Below are 20,293 nucleotides of genomic sequence, written 5' to 3' on the forward strand. Positions count from 1 at the left end.
TGTCATGGACTACATACCCTGTTGATCAATATGTATTGTCTTTAGTTTGTAGTCTGGTTCAATGATCCATCATAGATATTTTATTAGCAGCCAAAGTGAGTGTTCAGTTAACAAGATTAATTTACTAAAATCATGCCTAAACTGTACAGTACATTTTTGGTTTTATCTCTTGTTACTGGTTAGTGTAATCGTCAGTCATATACACCTCGCCAATCACAGGTTTATTTGTAGCGTCCCCTTCTCAACCTTGCAGTGCGACTGGCTACTTCTCTCATATGTATATTTAGATAGGCGGGCTATGTTGTAACATTTCATCCCTGGATGCAGATTGGATTAGATAGCCACGATTTCAGATTTTGATTGGCCTGCTGCTCATGTAGAATAAAAAAAAAATAGGAGGAGTTGTATTACAGATAATTTCCGCTATGTGTGTTATTTGACAGTACTGTAAAGCTTGACGAGAAACACGCTGTTCAGGTAAGGGTGTTTATCGTTTTAGTCACTTTACATGTCGATAAATATCATGACATTTCTAGTGAGAGGTCTGTCTAGCTGAATAAATTGACATATGGATGCGTCTTTGTGGTAGAGATTGTGTCACCAAATGTCCAGATAGCGCGCAGCCTGTGCCGAGCATGTCAATCAATAAGCACTGTCCCTGCTGAGGTCAAAAGACTGCATCTTTGCATTAACCAGATTCTGGTGTTTTTCTGCAGTTAACGGCTAGTTAACCGCTAGCCAGCAGGGGCAGTGAGGTGTATGATGCTTGCCTGCTGTTTCAAAGCATGTCAACTTAGCTAGCTACCGTAACCAGGCTACTGAATGTTGTGGTGTAGCGGCACACATTGTAACTGTTAGCTATGTAACTAGCTACAAAATAATGATATGACTTAATTGAGTACACGTTTCTAATGGGCTTTCCAGATCATGTTTGTCCCTGTAGTACTGCTAAGGTAGATGAGTGCCGAGGCACGAAATTAGCACCACTTCACCAGTTTCATTACCGTACTCTGCGCAAAAACATACCGACGGTTTGCGCAGGTCCGAACGAGAATGCGGCTACGTTAGATTCAAAAAGGCCGACTAGGTTATTAATGAGGGCTATAGTAATGCAACGCTACACGCGAATTATGCAACAACTATTTTGACATAGAAACCCGAGCTGACCTACTATTGCCACATTGTCATGATACTGTTCACAACTGCACACGACTCATGAGCTACTAATTAATGTCACAAAGGCGATACTCTAGTTAACCTACACATTTGAAAACGGTAATATGGTTCATGCTAATTGATAGACTTTAGGGAGCAAAGGTCAAGTTGGGCTATATGCTTACGTCTGGTTTCTGTTCTCTATGGCCCTCGTTATTGCACATCATAGAAAGTTGGCTAAGTCAGAGTTCATGTACTTTCTGTCCATAGTCACCACAGTAGTTTGTCTGTTCTCTAGGGTCTGACAGGCTGACCCAGTAGAAACAACAGGCTGTTGTTGGTGGTTGTAATCCCTGGCCCAGAATGGGCAGTGTACGTAAATAAACCAGGTTTGGTTGTGCTATTATTTCTCCTGGTGTGAGAGGGAGGGGAGGAGGAATGACGAGAGAGGGAAAGAGAGTTTGCCCATGCCTGGGCCTAGGGACATCAACACTGGCAGCATTGTTTTGAGGATAATGGGAATAGCCACCAAGCTATATGGAGGCGTTACTGCAGAGTGGGAGAGAGAGACAGCTGCTTCTGCTAGAGGAGATTTCTGTAACATTTGACCCTTTTCACTGACCGTGATCTTATTACGCTGTAATGATTCTGCTAGCCTAAGCCTTGTAGTAGTGTGCAATGAATGCAATAGTTAGCATAGGGCCTACGTGTTACACAATGGGATATACACTGTGACAACAACACTTAATATTCACTGAGATGGCATGAAGGGACACGGCAAATCGCTCTTGGGATCATTGGACACTCAGTACTTTAAGTTTGCCAGATTGATTGTCTTTTATCCTTCGAGAGCTAATTCTTTCCACGACAAAAGCCTAGCACTTCAGCTGTGAGTGAGGGGCAGGGAAAATGTCATGATGAGCAAATGGAAACGTGTATGTTTTCCTTTCTATATGATTACCCTGGGTCTCCTTGTTGTCTATACAGCACAGACCAGCAGAGCATGTGATGTTTCCAGAGCCAGGCAGTACTGCTTGGCTGGGTGGAATCACGGCTAGGCCTAGTTTACCATGGTATTTCATTCAAATGGGCATTCATGAACAGGCATATTCAATAGTTTGGGTACTTACAGTTTTGCTTCAGCAGTTGGTTAAATGAGTCAAACACAAATGAACGGTGGAGGATGAGAGAGGGTAGTAGAGAGAATAGACCTTGATGCTACACATCCTGTTTCAGGTCTGTTTGTGACAGGCTATGCAATATGACAGTCCACTGTCAGCCACTCTCTCTGCTTTGATTTCATCCAATGCAGCTCTTGGCCTCTGGTTCCTAGACCATGATGTCATGGATTATCCCTATAGCTGGGGTTCAAAAGTACATACAGAGCATTTGAAAAAAGTATTGAGACCCCTTCACTTCTCTACATTTTGTTACGTTAGCCTTATTCTAAAATATATATTTTTTTTTACTTCTCAATTTACACACAATAACCCATAATGACAAAGCAAAAACAGGTTTAGAAATGAGTATTCAGACCCTTTACTCAGTACTTTGTTGAAGCCCCTTTGGCAACGATTACAGCCCTAAGTCTTCTAGGGTATGATGCTACAAGCTTGGCACACCTGTATTTGGGGAGTTTCTCCCATTCTTCTCTGCAGATCCTCTGAAGCTCTGTCAGGTTGGATGTGCAGCGTTGGTGCACAGGAACAGCAATTTTCAGGTCTCTCCAGAGATGTTAGATCGGGTTCAAGTCTGAGTTCTGGCTGGGCCACTCAAGTACATTCAGAGACTTGTCCCACAGCCACGACCGCTTTGTGATTAGGGTCGATGTCCTGTTGGAAGGTGAACCTTTGCCCCAGTCTGAGGTCTTGAGCGCTCTGGAGCAAGTTATCATAAAGGATCTCTGTACTTTGCTCTGTTAATCTTTTCCTCGATCCCTACTAGTCTCCCAGTCCCTGCCGCTGAAAAACATCCCCAAAGCATGATGCTGCTACCACCATGCTTCACCATAGGGATGGTGTCCAGTCTACCATAAAAGCTTGATTGGTAGAGTGCTGCAGAGATGGTTGTCCTTCTGGAAGGTTCTCCCAGCTTCACAGAGGAACTCTGGAGCTGTTTCAGAGTGACCATCAAGTTCTTGGTCACCTCCCTGACTAAGGCCCTTCTCACGCGATTGCTCAGTTTGACCTCATGGCTTGGTTTTTTCTCTGACATGCACTGTCATCTGTGGGACCTTTTTATGTAGACAGGTGTATGCCTTTCCATATCATGTCCAATCAAATGAATTTACCACAGGTGGACTCCAAGTTGTAGAAACATCTCAAAGATGATCAATGGAAACAGGATGCACCTGTGCTCAATTTTGAGTCTCATTGCAAAGGGTCTCAATAATTATGTAAATAAGGTATTTCTGTATTTCATTTTTTATGAATTTGCAAACATAAAAAAAGGTATTGTGGTATTGTGTGTAGATTGAGGATTTCTTAAAATTTGATCTATTTTAGAATAAAACTGTAATGTAACAAAATGTGGAAAAAGGGAAGGGGTCTGAATACATTCCGAATGTACTGTAGTAGGCCTTAACCATATCACATTAGCTTTTATGGCTAAATATCTTTGTGTTAGCCTAGCTAGGGTATGTTTGATCAGCTTCAGTGGCAGTCAATGGAGGTTTGAATTAGAGGTCGACCGACTATGATTTTTCAACACCAATACCGATTTATTGGAGGACCAAAAAAAGCCGATACAAAAATCATCCGATTAATGGGTATGTATGTATGTATGTATGTATGTATGTATGTATGTATCATTTTGTCTGTCATAGTTTAAGTGTACCTATGAAAATTACAGGCCTCATCTGTTTAAGTGGGAGAACTTGCACAATTGGTGGCTGACTAAATACTTTTTTGCCCCACTGTATGTGTAATAATGACAATTACAACAATAGGGTCGATGACAATGAACACTTTTATTTTAACTTAATATAATACATCAAAATCAATTTAGTCTCAAATAAATAATGAAACATGTTCAATTTAGTTTAAATAATGCAAAAACACATTTTTGGAGAAGAAAGTAAAAGTGCAATATGTGCCATGTAAAAAAGATAACATTTCAGTTCCTTGCTCAGAACATGAGAACATATCAAAGCTGGTGGTTCCTTTTAACATGAGTCTTCAATATTCCCAGTTAAGAAGTTTAAGGTTGTAGTTATTATATTACTATTTCTCTCTATACCATTTGTATTTCATATACCTTTGACTATTGGATGTTCTAATAGGTACTTTAGTATTGTCAGCCTAATCTCAGGAGTTGATAGGCTTGAAGTCATAAACGGCACAATGCTTGAAGCATTGTGAAGAGCTGCTGGCAAACGCAGTAAAGTGCTGTTTGAATGAAAGCTTACGAGCCTGCTGCTGCCTACCACCGCTCAGTCAGACTGCTCAAATCATAGACTTAATTATAGTATAATAACACACAGAAATACGAGCCTTAGGTCATTAATATGGTCAAATCCGGAAACTATCATTTCGGGATTTTTTAAATTTGTATTCTTTCAGTGAAATACGGAACCGTTCCGTATTTTATCTAACGGGTGGCATCCATAAGTCTAAATACTGCTGTTACATTGCACAACCTTCAATGTTACCTAGGATAGGATAAAGTAATCCTTCTCACCCCCCCCCCCCCTTAAAAGATTTAGATGCACTATTGTAAAGTGGCTGTTCCACTGGATGTCTTAAGGTGAACGCACCAATTTGTAAGTCGCTCTGGATAAGAGCGTCTGCTAAATGACTTAAATGTAATGTAAATGTAATGTAAATGTTAAATTAGTTCGCATTGAGCCAGGCGGCCCAAACTGTTGCATAGACCTTGACTCTGCGTGCAATGAACGCAAGAGAAGTGACACAATTTCCCTAGTTTAATATTGACTACTAACATGATTTTTTTAAACTAAATATGCAGGTTTAAAAAAATATTATTCTGTGTATTGATTTTAAGAAAGGCGTTGATGCTTATGGTTAGGTACATTCGTGCAACGATTGTGCTTTTTTCGCAAATGCGCTTTTGTTAAATCATCCCCCATTTGACGAAGTTGGCTGTTTTTGTTTAGGAAGAAATAATCTTCACACAGTTCGCAACGAGCCAGTCGGCCCAAACTGCTGCAAATACCCTGATTCTATTGCACAGAACGCAAGAGAAGTGACACAATTTCCCTAGTTAAAAGAAATTCATGTTAGCAGGCAATATTAACTAAATATGCAGGTTTAAAAAATATATACTTGTGTATTGATTTTAAGAAAGGCGTTGATGTTTATGGTTAGGTACACATTGGTGCCACGACAGTGCTTTTTTCACGAATGCGCTTGTTAAATCACCCATTTGGCGAAGTAGGCTGTGATTCAATGATAAATTAACAGGCACCGCATCGATTATATGCAACGCAGGACAAGCTAGATAAACTAGTAATATCAACAACCATGTGTAGTTAACTCGTGATTATGTTAAGATTGATTGTTTTTTATAAGATACGTTTAATGCTAGCTAGCACCTGCCACGCAGTCTCCTCGTGGAGTGCAATGTAATCGGGCCATGATCGGTGTCCAAAAATGCAGATCACCGACTGCTATGAAAACTTGAAATCAGCCCTAATTAATCGGCCATTCTGATTAAATCGGTCTAGTTTGAATGCTAAGCTAGCTGCTTGTTTGTCTGTGCTCAGTGTGTGGCCTATAAAGACTTTGTTTGGGTTGCATACTTGCATTTATTTACGTCAACACATGGGTTAGGAGAGATGGTGGGGGGTATGGAATGTCTGCTGTGATGTAGTGATACATGGAGGGAGTGGGAGGAAGAAAAGTAAAGTGGCGAAATTAAGGGAACAGATGGAGGTGGAGTTTCATTGGTCGTCGCTAGGCCTAAATCCCAGGAGTGATCAAATCAAAGTGCATTTGTCACGTGCACCGAATACAACAGGTGTAGACCTTAGTGAAATGCTTACTTACAGGCTCTAACCAATAGTGCAAAAAAAGTTTTGGTGAACAATAGGTAAGTAAAAAAAATAGAACAACAGTCGAAAGACAGGCTATATACAGTAGTGAGGCTACATACCGACGCCGGTTAGTCAGGCTGATTGAGGGAGTATGTACATGTAGATATGGTTAAAGTGACTATGCATATATGATGAACAAAGAGTAGCAGTAGCGTAAAAGAGGGGTTGGCGGGTGGCGGAACACAATATAGATAGCCCGGTTAGCCAATGTGTGGGGGCACCGGTTAGTCAGGCTAATTGAGGTAGTATGTACATGAATGTATAGTTAAAATGGCTATACATATATGATAAACAGAGAGTAGCAGCAGCGTAAAAGAGGGGTTGGGGTGGGGGGGGAACACAATGCAAATAGTCCGGGCAGCCATTTGATTTCCTGTTCAGGAGTCTTATGGCTTCGGGGTAAAAACTGCCGAGCAATTGCCGTACCAGGCAGTGATGCAACCGGTCGGGATGCTCTCGATGTTGCAGCTGTAGAACCTTTTGAGGATCTCAGGACCCATGCCAAATCTTTTTAGTTTCCTGAGGGGGAATAGGCTTTGCCGTGCCCTCTTCACGACTGTCTTGGCGTGTTTGGACCATTCTAGTTTGTTGTTGATGTGGACACCAAGGAACTTGAATAACCCAAATAGGGATTGGGGGGGGTAAACGCTCTTAGAGGACCAGCCCTCAGGGAGATGCTCATGGGAAGAGGGGGGGTATTGGTACCATGCCATCTGGGCACAGTAGGATTGTCTGTCTCTGGATCATGTGTTCCAACTGCCACTGTATTCCCTATATAGTGCACTACTTTTGACTAGGACTCTGTTCAAAAGTAGTGCACTGTGTCGGGAATAGGATGCCCTTTGGGACGTTACCTGTGTGTCATTGGAGCACTGTTATTATCTCTAACTCGGTTTGGGACTGGGAGATGATCATGTTGCCAGTTTCAGTGGGGGAGGGGAACTGATGGGGATTGGCTGAGAGGCTCTGCTGTTCATGCATATACACATATACAGTATGTATCTATAAACAGCAGTACCTCTCAGAAACATGGATAGGTGACTTTCCCAAAGTTCCCAGGTTTTCCAGGAATTCTGGTTGGAGTATTCTAGAATTCCTGCTTGTTGCCTCCTAATTCAGGGAATTTTCCAACCAGAATTTTGCAGCCCTAAACCTGGACAACCTTCACAAAGAGCAATGAGTCATAAATGCATACTAGATAGTATTTAGTATCATTTTATAAGTCATTGCTCTTTTTAAAAGTCCAGGTTTATCTTCCGTGCTACTAAAAAGCTATTTGCTTTACTACTTGTGTGAGAGAGTGAGTGAGTGACGTAAACAGTAGCCTGCATGTCTAATGCCAACATCCTGTTTTGTCTCCTTAGAGGCCGTTGATGGACCAGCCTGGTGAAGAGGCGGGGTTAGAATGGGACAGAGCACCTCGGAACAAGAGAGCCAAGAACTTGCAAATGCCTCTCTGGACGTAAGAACACACACACACACAATCCTGTCCTCTACCACTTACTATGGCCCCATTGACCTCACCAACTACTACAGTACCACTCCCATAGAGAGAGAGAGAGTGTGTGTGTGTGTGTATACCTAGTCTGTTGCACAACTGTATGAATTGAACCGAAATGTCTTCTGCAGTATGTGCAGTATCCACCATCTGTCAGACCATAACCAACTTCTCATCAATAACTGCAGCTAAGTCCTTTCTTTTGTCTGTTCTCCTGATCAATAAGCACTGACTGCCCTCCCGCTCCAGCTCAGTCACTGATTGGCTGAGAGCCAGAGTACTAAAAGCCCATTGGCCTTGCCCCATAGTTATACACTATCTGATTGGTTATGTGACCAGTGGTCAACTCAACCATCCCCTTCTCTCTCTCTCTCTCACACACACAGACACACACACTTTCTATTGCAGCAAAACTGTAAATAAGCTTATCTCTGAGCTAGGATCTCCACTCCTTCAGTGAGTCATATAGGGCCTAGTCTTAATCAGTGAAGGAATTAGAACAGGGAAGGTCCTTTTGGCAGGACATCACTCAAGTTCTACGATATCCTCCTGGAGAGAAGTGTCCTATTGATTTAGAGTTAGAGACCTCAAAAGATAAGAGACTCTCACTGTCATTTCTCTGCTTTGGTCCCCAACTGTGTGGGTGTGTATGGCATAGGAGTTATACATCTCTCTTGGCTCTCTCACTTGTTATCTCTCTCACTCACTCACTCACTCACTCACTCACACACACACACAGCTGTGTACAGTATAGTCAGATGATCACAGCCAAATTGCACCATGTCTCAATGAGCTCTGTGTTATTGTCTGGTGCAGCAGAGTAAAGCAGCAGACAGTCACTGTTCCTATTGTTGGTCTCAGAGCCAGGCTGACATGGGCGCACGGCAACTCAATCCACATTGAGAGAAGGCAAATAGGCTTACTGTATAATAATAATAATCATCATCATCATCATTAAAAGTATTGTTAGTGAGTTGTGTTGTCCCATATATTTATATGGAGCTTTTTGAGTTAAGCTGGGTAAGAAGGGACTGAGAGAAGAAGGGGGGAACAAAAAGAAAGAGCAAGAGGGGTGCTGACCTAAGAGGGTGTTGATAAATAGTTAGGCCAAACTCAACACATTGGGTGACTGGATGTGTTTAAGACCCCCCCCCCCCTGGAAATTGTCATCCAGACCTGATTCAACCCAGATGAAACAATTTTACGTCATCATTCCTCCTTCTCTGACATTCTTTTCCCCGGGCATGGCAAATCCCAAGCCCTGAATTCCTTTATACGTCAGTTACTTAACTCAGTAACGGAGCTTTCCCAGCTCGGGAAAAATCTCCCTGTCTACAGTACATAGTATATAGGCTATTTTATACGGTTGTTCACGTCTCTTTTTTTGTCTACCAACAGGAAGGGTTTAACAACATCAAGGCGTTTGTGGAGGAAGAGCTACAGACTAGCATGGTTAGTTCGTATGTTGTAGTCTGGTGTGCAGTGTTTCATTCCATGAAGCCGTTGTAATTATGCTCTAATCAACTGCTGCACACCTCTCTCTCTCTCTCTCTCTCTTTGTCTCTCCACATCTCCCTCTGTCTGTCTCTCTACATCTCTGTCCATGTCGCTCTTTGTCCATGTCGCTCTTTGTCCATGTCGCTCTTTGTCCATGTCTCTGTGTGTGTCTCTCTCTCTCTCTCTCTCTCTCTCTCTCTCTCTCTAGATGATGGGGATGGTGATTGGTGCGGGCATCGCCATAATCCTCATCGCCATCCTCATCTTCTTCATACTGCGGAGGATCCAGCTCAGAAGTACGTGTCAAATTCTCTCTCCAATGCATTTTCTTCGATAACTATAAAATGAAATAAATGCTAGCTTCAGTTACACTAGCGATTGCCCTTCACTTACACCTAAGAGCTTTCTAGCGCTGTCCCCGAACCACCAAAAAATTGTCAGACTGAGTGTAAAAGAATGTGGACACCCTTTCAAATTAGTATATTCAGCTATTTCAGCAACACCCGTTGCTGACAGGTGTATAAAATCAAGCACACATCCATGTACTCTCCATAGATAAGCATTGGCAGTAGAATGTCCTGTACGGAAGAGCTCTGTGACTTTCAATGTGGCACTACCATTGGATGCCACCTTTCCAACAAGTCAGTTAATCAAATTTGTACCCTGTTAGAGCTGCAGCGGTCAACTGTAAGTGCTGTTATTGTAAAGTGGAAACGTGTAGGAGCAACAACGGCTCAGCCGCGAACTGGTAGGCCACACAAGCTCACAGAACGGGACCGCCGAGTGTTGTTGCGTGCAAAAAACGCAACATCAGCACAAGAACTGCTCATCGGGAGCTTCATCAAATGGGTTTCCATGGCCAAGCAGCCGCCCACAAACCTAAGATCACCATGCGCAATGCTAACACAGAACCCAAACCGGCTGCACGTGTGCGCCACCGCGCATAAATGTATTTTGTCCCCCCACACCAAACTTGATGACGACACGCAGGTTAAAATATCAAAACAAACTCTGAACCAATTACATTAATTTGGGGACCGGTCGAAACGCATTGAACATTTATGTCAATTTAGCTAGCTAGCTTGCACTTGCTAGCTAATTTGACCTATTTAGCTAGCTTGCTGTTGCTAGCTAATTTGTCCTGGGAAATAAACATTGAGTTGTTATTTGACCTGAAATGCACAAGGTCCTCTGCGCCGACAATTAAGCCACACATAAAACGGTCAACCAAATAGTTTCTAGTCATCTCTCCTCCTAGACTTTTTCATCTCTTGACTTTATATTGGCAACTTTCATAAATTAGGTGCATTACTGCCACTGACCTCGTTCGTCTTTAAGTAACCCACGTGGGTATAACCAATGAGGAGATGGCACGTGGGTACCTGCTTCTATAAACCAATGAGGAGATGGGAGAGGCAGGACTTGCACCGCGAGCTGCCTCACAAATAGAACTGACTTCTATTTTAGCCCTTGGCAACGCAGATGGTTGTTGGCGCACAATAATTGAATAATATAGATTTCTAAATTTATTTTGCAACGCTTGCGCATGCGACTTGAGCGGTGTAGTCAGCCTGTAAGCGTCGGCTGGAGTGGTGTAAAGGTTGCCGCTATTGGAGCAGTAGAAAAGTGTTCTCTGGAGTGATATATCACACTTCACCATCTGGCAGTCCGACAAACTAATCTGTTTGGCAGATGCCAGGTGTGGAAGAACTTGACTGGCCTGCTCAGAGCCCTGACTTCAACCCTATCAAACACCTTTGGGATGCATTGGAACCCCCGACTGCGAGCCAGGCCCAACATCAGTGCACGACCTCACTAATTCTCTTATGGCTGAATGGAAGGAAGATCCGGCAGCAATGTTCCAACATCTAGTGGAAAATCTTCCCAGAAGAGTGCAGCAAAGGGAGGACCAACTCCATATTAATGGCCATGATTTTGAAATTAGATGTTCGACGAGCAGGTGTCCACATACTTTTGGTCATGTAGTGTATAGACACCCTATGTGTTTTAATAAAATCATCTATGTGTACTAAGCTTGTCTGATGCTTTAAGCACGCTGTTTGATTTAAATAATTAAGACAAATGACTCAAGAGGAAGCCAGAGGTCAAGATAGCCTAAAACTTTTCCTGACCTCCCCCCCGCTCACCTTTGCAGATTCTGCCGTTAAACTCCTGAAGTTGCCGTTAATAGGCAACACCAGGGGTCGGCAACCTTTTTGATTTGGAGTACCAATTTATCTTACCATGTCTACCGATCTGCGTGCCAGTTCTGATTTTCATATGCACGTTTTCGTGACAGTTTAATTTAATTTCTTTGAGAGTCTTTGTATCTCAAAATCATTGTCATGTGGTTAATTTAAATTCTATCTAAATGAAAATGATACAAATCTAAAAGTAACTTCTATTGCCAACTATGTACAAGTTGCCTACATAAAGCCAATAAATAAAAACATTGCATCCAGCAGGTATAAAATATCCTGATTTTTAAATCTAAGTATCCTATCAATTACATTGGCAATGCAAGGCCTGTCTACAACGAACTTGAAACATTGTATCAACTGGGTCCAGCCTGAAGCTCCTGCTAGCAAACTTGTAACATTGTATCAAATATTCTGGGCCCTCAGTTTCCCAAAGGATAAGAAGTAATCCAGGTATTTTATGACATTTCCACTTGATCAGAGCATTAGATGTTTCCCTTTCATGCCGAGTGGTTATCGAAAGGGAGAGCGCTGGAAATATTTTTCAAATGCATTGACAAACTTGTCGTTCTAAATGGATTCTAAAACCAGACTTTGTTAACGTTCTGTTTGAGGTGAAGAAAGCATTTCTTTGAGAAGCTCTACAGCTTATTAGTGGTGGTGAGTTAAGACAATCAGAAATACTTTCAGACATCCCCAAATGGGCACATTTTATAGGCCACCATTAGCACGCAGGCCAGGTAGCCTAGGCCTACTTCTATATGTGTAATCAGGTGCACGTCCTTACTTAACATTGACAGGAGTGTTCTAAACAAAAAACAATGGAATGAAATTAACCAAAACTTTTTTCTCAGAAGTGTAGCATAGGCTGTGAGCACTGCGAACAATGTGTCCACTCCAACAATGAGAACAGTAAACGACTGTAGACCTAATAATAATAATATTACCATAAAATTACCATAACCAAACAAACATTGTAGATTGGGAATTAACGTTAAATGTATGTTACTACTGGTGATATATGTAATGGGGAATTGATAGACACAATCAAAGGGCAAAGAATTCACACAATTAAGTTATGAAACAATGAATTTATACGAAATGGCGGGAGAGCCCATTCTGGAGAGAGACATGCATTTTAGCCACACCCCCTTTCATCTTGGACCGTGGCATACCCACGGCCTCCTCATTGGATTAGTCCACTGAGACAGGCGTCAATCAGACCGGTGTCTCATGTGCCATGGATTTTTTTTTTTATCCATTTGCGACTGCTGAACTAAAACAACATCTTGGTCGAACAACAGCCTATTGACCAAACAATCGCCCAGTCAACTGCTTGTGAATATATGGTTTTAGCTTGCTATACAATGCTATAATGTATCTTAAAATGTTCATACTGGTACTTTATCTTGCTCACATTGCCATACTGTTTGTGTCCGTGCTCTAGTATCTCTATTATATGTATGTTTTAACTTCTCACAGACCTGCAAGCCCAGGAGGCCCCCAAGTATCGATTCCGCAAGCGGGACAAGGTCATGTTCTATGGGCGAAAGATCATGCGCAAGGTTAGTGGCTGTGGTGGGATGCGTTTTGGGGTTTCTAGCAAAGTAAAATGGTACCCTTTTGTTCGACAATGTGTCTTTTTTGTCCTAGTTGACCTTTGACCTCTGGCTCTCATAGGTGTCCCAGTCCACTTCTTCCCTGGTGGGCACAGCCTCCTCCACACGCCCACGACTCAAAAAGAAGCAGAAAATGCTCAACATTGCCAAAAAGTGTGTGAACACGGTTTACCCTGTCTACTCTACTCTAATTCATGATGCTAACAAACTTAGTGACTACAGAGTAGAGAACAATAGTCTCTTATACATTTGTCCTCCCACTCTCTCATCCTGCTCTCCACCCCCTCTCCTCCCTCCAGGATTCTGCGTTTTAAGAAGGAGGTGCCCACCCTGGTAGCTAAGGAGCCTCCTCCCTCAGTGCTGGAGGCCGACCTTACGGAGTTTGACGTGGCCAATTCCCACCTGCCCTCCGAGGTGCTCTACATGCTCAAGAACGTCCGGTACGTAGTGACTTCTCCGAGTTTGTTTGTGTGTGTGTAGAGTGTACTCTCTGTGTGTGTGAAGATGTTGTGGAGTTCTTATCTATATGGAGGAGACGTGTGTGTTCAAGTATCAAACCACCATGTATCATGACTGATCTTCAAATAATATTGAGTAGTTATTAATGATGCAAGGTGATACGTAGGTCAGTCAATCACTTTTTTGTGTGTATTAATCTCTCCATCTCTATCCCCCCCCCCCGCAGTGTGCTGGGCCACTTTGAGAAGCCTCTGTTCCTGGAGCTGTGTAAACACATGGTGTTCCTGCAGTTTCAACAGGGAGAGTACGTCTTCAGACCGGGCCAGCCTGACAGCAGCATCTACGTGGTGCAGGACGGAAAACTAGAACTGTGCCTTACTGGAATGGTGAGAGAGGGAGAGTGTGTGTGTCTGTGCACCTGTGTATGTTTCTCATGAACACAAATGGCCAGGCATTTACATTTTTTAGTTTTTTTTGTTGCCTTCTGTACAATTGAGCCTCCACCCATGCTAACGAGTAAACAGGTACTCTCATAAGGGGCTTACAGTTCTCTAACAATTAACTCTCTTGTAGGTCATTAAATAATGATTAGCACCTATTCGTTTTTGACTCCGATTATCCCAATATGGAGGAAAAGGATCAAATGGAATGATCTCTGAATTTAGAAAGTTATGGCCACGATGAACTTGCATTTGGGCAAAGATTGGAATAACTTAACATGAACAGAATGTTTTCACGATAACTGTCAATTGTACTGCTTGCCTGTGTTATGTTGTGCTTTGTTTTTAACACAAACGTATGTGCCTTTTTGTCCCATGTTCATTTGTTATGACGTACTCTGTTTTGCCCCTGTGTGTTTGTAGGACGGCAAGGACGGCGTGGTGAAGGAGGTGTACCCCGGAGACAGTGTCCACAGCCTCCTCAGCATCCTGGACGTCATCACCGTGAGACACGCCCACTTCCTGTCCCGCATTGCACACTCCCTAAACCACCAGCCACGTGTCGTTTCTTGTTTGAGTCCCCCCTTTTGTCTGTCCCTGTGTCACGTTTCAGTCAGAACTTTGAACTCAGTCAAGGAACAAGTCAGGGAAGTCGAGCGTTGAAGTTGTTGAAGTTGAATCGTATCAAAGTCATGATGATTTTGCAATTGAATGTTATATCGTGAAGCACTATGATATGACAAGTGTGGCTTATGTGCGCTTTTACTCTTGGTGGGAAGTATACAGTGAACTATTAGACACATGACCCTTTCAGAGTCCAGAGGATTTGGCATCTAACTCCTATATTTAGACTTGGGAAAAGTACCTGACACAAACATCCTGGAACCCTTGCTTTACGGCTGACAAAAGGAAGTGGAAGACGTCTCTAAAGCAATGCTTTCTGCTGGTGGGTTCTGCTAGTTCCCTCTTATTGGCTTGTGACTATAAACATTTTGCTGAGTAGTTCAGTGCGTGGGTCACAGGGACATTTAAAAAAAGCTTCACCCAAGTCACTGCAATGGCCGGGGTAGGCCGTCAGTGTAAAATAAGCATTTGTTCTTAACTGACTTAAATAAATAGGACAGCGTTGAAAGGGCCTTGTCATTGTGTTTGTTTCAGGTACACCTAACTAGCATGTGAGAACCACTCTCAACACAAACTTCCCCTCCCTTTACTGCTGAAAATAGGAACTTGTAAAATGTCTCAAGTCTCCAAAATGTCTGTAAAGTTACCAATATTGAGTTACAGTATTTTCTGAGAGCGTGTGTGTGTGTGTGTGTGTGTGTGTGTGTGTGAACCTTATCACTGTGTGTGTGTTTCAGGGACACCAGAAGCCGTACAGGACGGTGTCGGCGCGGGCGGCTGAGGTGTCCACCGTACTGCGTCTACCTGTCGAGGCCTTCCTCTCCATCTTCGAGAAGTACCCTGAGAGCCTGGTGCGGGTGGTCCAGGTAAGCTGCATTTTGTGTGTGTGTGTGTGTGTGTGTGTGTTTTGTCACCAGGTGTGGGCGTGTGTTTTTTCTCTTGATGTTCATGTGACCTTTTCCTCCCTCGGTCTTATCATGCAGATCATCATGGTTCGTCTCCAAAGAGTAACCGTTCTGGCGCTGCACAACTACCTAGGGCTCACCAACGAGCTCTTTAGCCACGTGAGTCAAGCTCCCCTTACACACACACACACACACAGTGCCACAATTCATCATACCACCCAGATCCTCAAACATACACGCACCCACACATGGACATTCTGTTTGTTACTTCATCTACCAGACTGAGTCATTCACCGCTAATGCTACCGCTAATCACTTTTCAATGCTGACCTGGTAATTATAACATTGCTAATTCAACGCTAGCCTGTCTTCATTGACCCTAACCTCCTCTCGCTCTCTCTCTTTCTCTCTCGCTCTCTCTTTCTCCCATGCCCCTGTCCTGTCCTCCCTATAGGAGATGCAGCTCCTGCGCCTGCTGCCCCTGTCCCCCACCCCGTGCCCCGCACCAGCCCCCAGCGCCACGGCAAGCGTTTCGGTAGCCTGACCGTGCCCGCGGAGGACCGCGAGGCCGCCATGAAGGACGCACCAGATCCTGGGAAGGATGGAGCCACAGTCCCACCAACCCTCAGCAGGACCATCTCCATGCCTGTAGACATCGCCGGTGACTAACTCTTTCTGTCGGTCTCTCGATCCCTCTCTCTGTCCTCTTCCGTTCTTTTCTCTCTGTCTGTGTGTTAACATCTGCATTCTTAGTATGTAACTTCAGCTCTGTGGCTTCAGGCCAGTTTTTACTGCATGTTAGTGACCTGACTTGACATTTGACATTAGTGTGCTTTATGGTCCTAGTATGTAACTTACCTCTGTTGCTTCTCAGACTGTTGACTGTGGCGTTTACACGTGTTTGTGTTAACATGATTTCTGTGGTGTGTGTGTGTGGTGTCTACACACAGGCATGCAGAAGAATCTGCGGTCGGATTTCGATATGGCCTACGAGAGGGGACGGATCTCAGTTTCCGCTGAGGACGGCAACACACCACCCACCTATTCACGGGTCAGTATATACGCGTGTTCACACACACACAAGGTTGGATATTAGTGACATCTCAGAATATGTATTTACATTTGAAATAAAATCCAAACAGACATTTTTTTGTCATTCAACAGTTTATCTATTCACTAACAGTCATCCTAGTGCACTAAAATACACATTTGCACTTCAAAGTAGACCACTAACTCTTATCTTTGTACATCACAGATCTGCACTTCCAAGTAGACCAGGCACAGTCTACTGTAATTGACATTCATGTCTCTCCATGTTTTCTGTTTCTTTCCCAGGACCAGCGGGAGAGGAGGGTGACTGTAGACGAGGTGCCGTCGGGGGTGTACCTGTACCCCGAGGAGGAGGGGGCTCCGGACAACCAGTTCTCACCAGGACCAGGACCCGTCCCCGGTCGCCCCAGCCCTGCCCTGTTCGAGGAGGCCCTGAAGGAGCTCCTCAAACTCATGAGGATAGAGGTTAGTACTAACTACTGCTTAGTAACCTTAGTACATGGTCAGTAGATGGTTGCTATCTATGTAACCATGACTCTAGTAACAATGTAATCATGTGGCATTTACCTGATTATTATGTTTAAAAAACTGTCACCAAGTTACTTTGTCCTTTGGGCTAATGTACCATGTCTAGACAAGATATTTGGAAATGCAAAGCCCAAAGTGTTCTTATTGGACAAGTAGTACCTCCCCTTTTCAAAACATGTCTCCTTACTGGACATCAACCAGCACTTTCTCCCTCTGACTCCTTTTATCGAAGCTTCTTACATTTCCATTTCACAATCTACTGTTATGGTTGGAACCGAGCATCTGAAATGTACGATATCGAAAGTTCTGTCTCCGTCTATATATTTGCCAACCCTCTTGATTTGCAGCCCAGGAGAGCAAAAGGGGAATCCAGACATTGTTTCACCACCAAGAGTGTTTCCTCATTCCCTCCCTCTATCGCTGTCTCACTCTTTCTTTCTTTCTCTCGTTCTGTTCTTTTTCCTTCTTCTGCCAGGACCCCGCTCTGCTGAATGGGAGAGTGACTCTGCACCACGCCAAGGCAGGAACTGTGCTGGCTAGACAAGGAGACCAGGTACTTTTCTGAGGCTTGGAGAGATGTCCTCTCCTCTGTTTGAATGCAGATTGACGTTTGTCATCCTGCCATGGAGGCAGAACTGAGCGATTTCCGCTAGATGGGCCAGCTGCAAAGTCAACATTTTCTACATCGTCATGACAACCCATGCCAACCTGACTGTTTAATCCCCCAATTTTATGAGGGAGAAGTCTTCAAAACATTATAGATTTTTGATATCACAGATTCCTATCATCCCTTAATGTTTTCCTTGATATCTTTCCCCTCCAAATCCCTCTCTTTCCCATACACTTTATTCTCCCCTCCCCAGCTCCTTACCCCCTCCTCTACTCGCCTCTCTTCAACCCCTCTAAACACACAAAAACAAAACATGAGACCTGAAATCTGAACTCCCTCTTCTCCTCTCAGGATGTGAGTCTCCACTTCGTCCTGTCCGGCTGCCTCCACGTGTACCAGCGGATGATCGACAAGCAGGATGCGGTGTGTCTGTTTGTCACCCAGCCGGGTGAGATGGTGGGCCAGCTGGCCGTGTTGACTGGAGAGCCCCTCATCTTCACCATCAAGGCCAACCGAGACTGCACCTTCCTCAAGATCTCCAAGTCTGACTTCTACGAGTAGGTGTCTAGTAGAGACCAGACTAGAGATAGACTAAAGCGGGGGTGTGGGGGGGTTAGGCAAGCCTGGTCCTGGAGCGCTGCAGGCACTTCCTGTTTTTGATTTAACCGACCTGGAAGACCAGCTGTGTTGAATTTAGGTGCTGAACTGATCAATTAGCTCAGTTGGTGTGGTGCCTAGTTGGAACAACATCCTGCTGTACCCGTGGCACTCCAGGAACAGGGTTTCCTACCCCTGGGCTAAACCCTTCTGTGTGAAAGGGGTATCGTTCACAGTCTGGGCATTGAGCTGGACCATTTAGTTTAAGCCTAACTCGGGTTTAGAAATAGAGGAATGCAGGATGTTTACATGAAATTTAAATATACCCGTAGTCACTGACTGTTGACTATTAAAACATCTGTTACAAGTAGGTTGGCTTCAGTTCCAGACATGCGTTTCTCGTTCTATGTCACAACTGTCTCACTGTTGATAAGATGCTGGTTATTACTGTCTATCTGGTCATGGTAGAAAAGACGGAAGTGGTTCGAAAGTGGCAAACACTTCCCTAACCCTAGCTTTGTTTATCAGTTGCTGTGATATTTAAGCATAGTGACTGCCTCTCCCCGGAGACACTGCCTGTGTGTTTTTCCTGATCTGGTGTGCTCTGTGCTGCCCCCTGTCTTTAGGATCATGAGGGAACAGCCCAGTGTGGTTCTGAGTGCAGCCCACACCGTAGCCATCCGCATGTCCCCCTTCGTCAGACAGATGGACTTCGCCATAGACTGGATGGCTGTGGAGGCCGGCAGAGCCCTCTATAGGTATCTGGACAAATCTTCTCTTATGGCAGTATTTTTAATTTGACCAGAAAAACTGTACTGGTGTTTTTCTGACTGACAATATCACCTATCTGAAGGTATTTTTCTTTCATACGTTTCAAACTCTAGCCTTGCACAGACACGCTCAACTGTACACTGTCCTGAAACCAAAACACTCTTTTTTTGTTGGGGGGGGGAGGGAGGTCTGATGAAAACTGAACTGACTGTCCTCCACCTCCTCTCCTCATATCTCCAGGCAGGATGACCAGTCGGACTGCACCTACATAGTTCTGAACGGACGTCTGCGTTCTGTTATACGTAAAGCTAACGGGAAGAAGGAGCTGGTAGGAGAGTACGGTCGAGGAGACCTCATAGGAGTGGTGAGACTTTGGCCCATTTCTACAGCTCTCATCGTTCTGGTCTTCTATGTAAAGGCATAATATGTTGTCACTATATTAGTTTATAAAGCTAATATTCAGAATAAAGTCAACCTCATGTATTTATATTAGACCTGTGTGTATAGTGTATGTTTGGGTTGTATTAGATCATTGGGGACACTATACCTTTTTTAAATCCCATGGTTTTGGAGCTCTTACGATCTCCTCCTGTTTTCCCCAGGTTGAGGCTCTGACCCGACAGCCCAGAGCCACTACGGTCCACGCGGTCAGAGACACAGAGCTGGTCAAACTCCCAGAGGGAACGCTCAACAACATCAAGAGGAGGTACCCACAGGTGGTCACCAGGTTGATCCACCTGCTGGGACAGAAGATCCTGGGGAACCTGCAACAGGCCCGCGGACCATTCTCAGGTGAGTGTGTACACAGGCATGTACTGTATGCATACACACACTTGCCCTCTTTGTCCTCTAGATAAAGCCATGTATTACACTCTCTCTCTCTCACCCCGTACTTCTCCAGGTTCTGCCCTCGGCCTGTCCAGCGTAGCGTCCAGCCCTGACGTCACCAACCCGGCCAGTAACCTGTCCACTGTGGCCGTACTGCCCATCTGTGACGAGGTGCCAATCAATGCCTTCAACCTGGAGCTCAGCCACGCCCTCAGTGCCATAGGTACACGCCTCTAGAGACTAGCATAGCAACTGTCAATCAAAACTTACTATGACTTGAACGTCTTGTTTCATATTAGTTAATAGTTACATCTGCCTAATGTGAGTAGATTCTGTGGACAATAAAGTTGTTCTATTCTGTTCCTTAACTAAATTGTTACATTGAGCGAACGTGATATTCAATTTTATATACATAAATTGTTCTCTTGGAAATATTAGACATATTTCTATTTGTCCTTGAT

At 44.0% G+C, this 20,293-nt stretch overlaps 1 protein-coding gene across 1 annotated transcript in view; it reads left to right on the forward strand.

Moving 5' to 3' along the window:
- Positions 1–385: 385 nt before the first annotated feature.
- The window catches only part of LOC115142440 (patatin-like phospholipase domain-containing protein 6), a 37,607-nt gene continuing 17,699 nt past the window's right edge, over positions 386–20,293 (forward strand). The window contains 21 exon segments of the mRNA XM_029681904.2: positions 386–477; positions 7,573–7,670; positions 9,105–9,158; positions 9,412–9,499; positions 12,884–12,966; positions 13,082–13,173; positions 13,320–13,460; positions 13,706–13,865; positions 14,343–14,423; positions 15,281–15,409; positions 15,527–15,607; positions 15,903–15,930; positions 15,933–16,109; positions 16,399–16,499; positions 16,784–16,963; positions 17,502–17,579; positions 17,988–18,193; positions 18,860–18,991; positions 19,245–19,368; positions 19,607–19,796; positions 19,906–20,055. Of these exon segments, the coding sequence (XP_029537764.2) occupies positions 7,614–7,670; positions 9,105–9,158; positions 9,412–9,499; positions 12,884–12,966; positions 13,082–13,173; positions 13,320–13,460; positions 13,706–13,865; positions 14,343–14,423; positions 15,281–15,409; positions 15,527–15,607; positions 15,903–15,930; positions 15,933–16,109; positions 16,399–16,499; positions 16,784–16,963; positions 17,502–17,579; positions 17,988–18,193; positions 18,860–18,991; positions 19,245–19,368; positions 19,607–19,796; positions 19,906–20,055 (2,332 nt within the window). The 5' untranslated portion in view covers positions 386–477; positions 7,573–7,613.

Source organism: Oncorhynchus nerka, linkage group LG21 (genome assembly GCF_034236695.1).
Source record: "Oncorhynchus nerka isolate Pitt River linkage group LG21, Oner_Uvic_2.0, whole genome shotgun sequence".
Classification (NCBI taxonomy): domain Eukaryota; kingdom Metazoa; phylum Chordata; class Actinopteri; order Salmoniformes; family Salmonidae; genus Oncorhynchus; species Oncorhynchus nerka.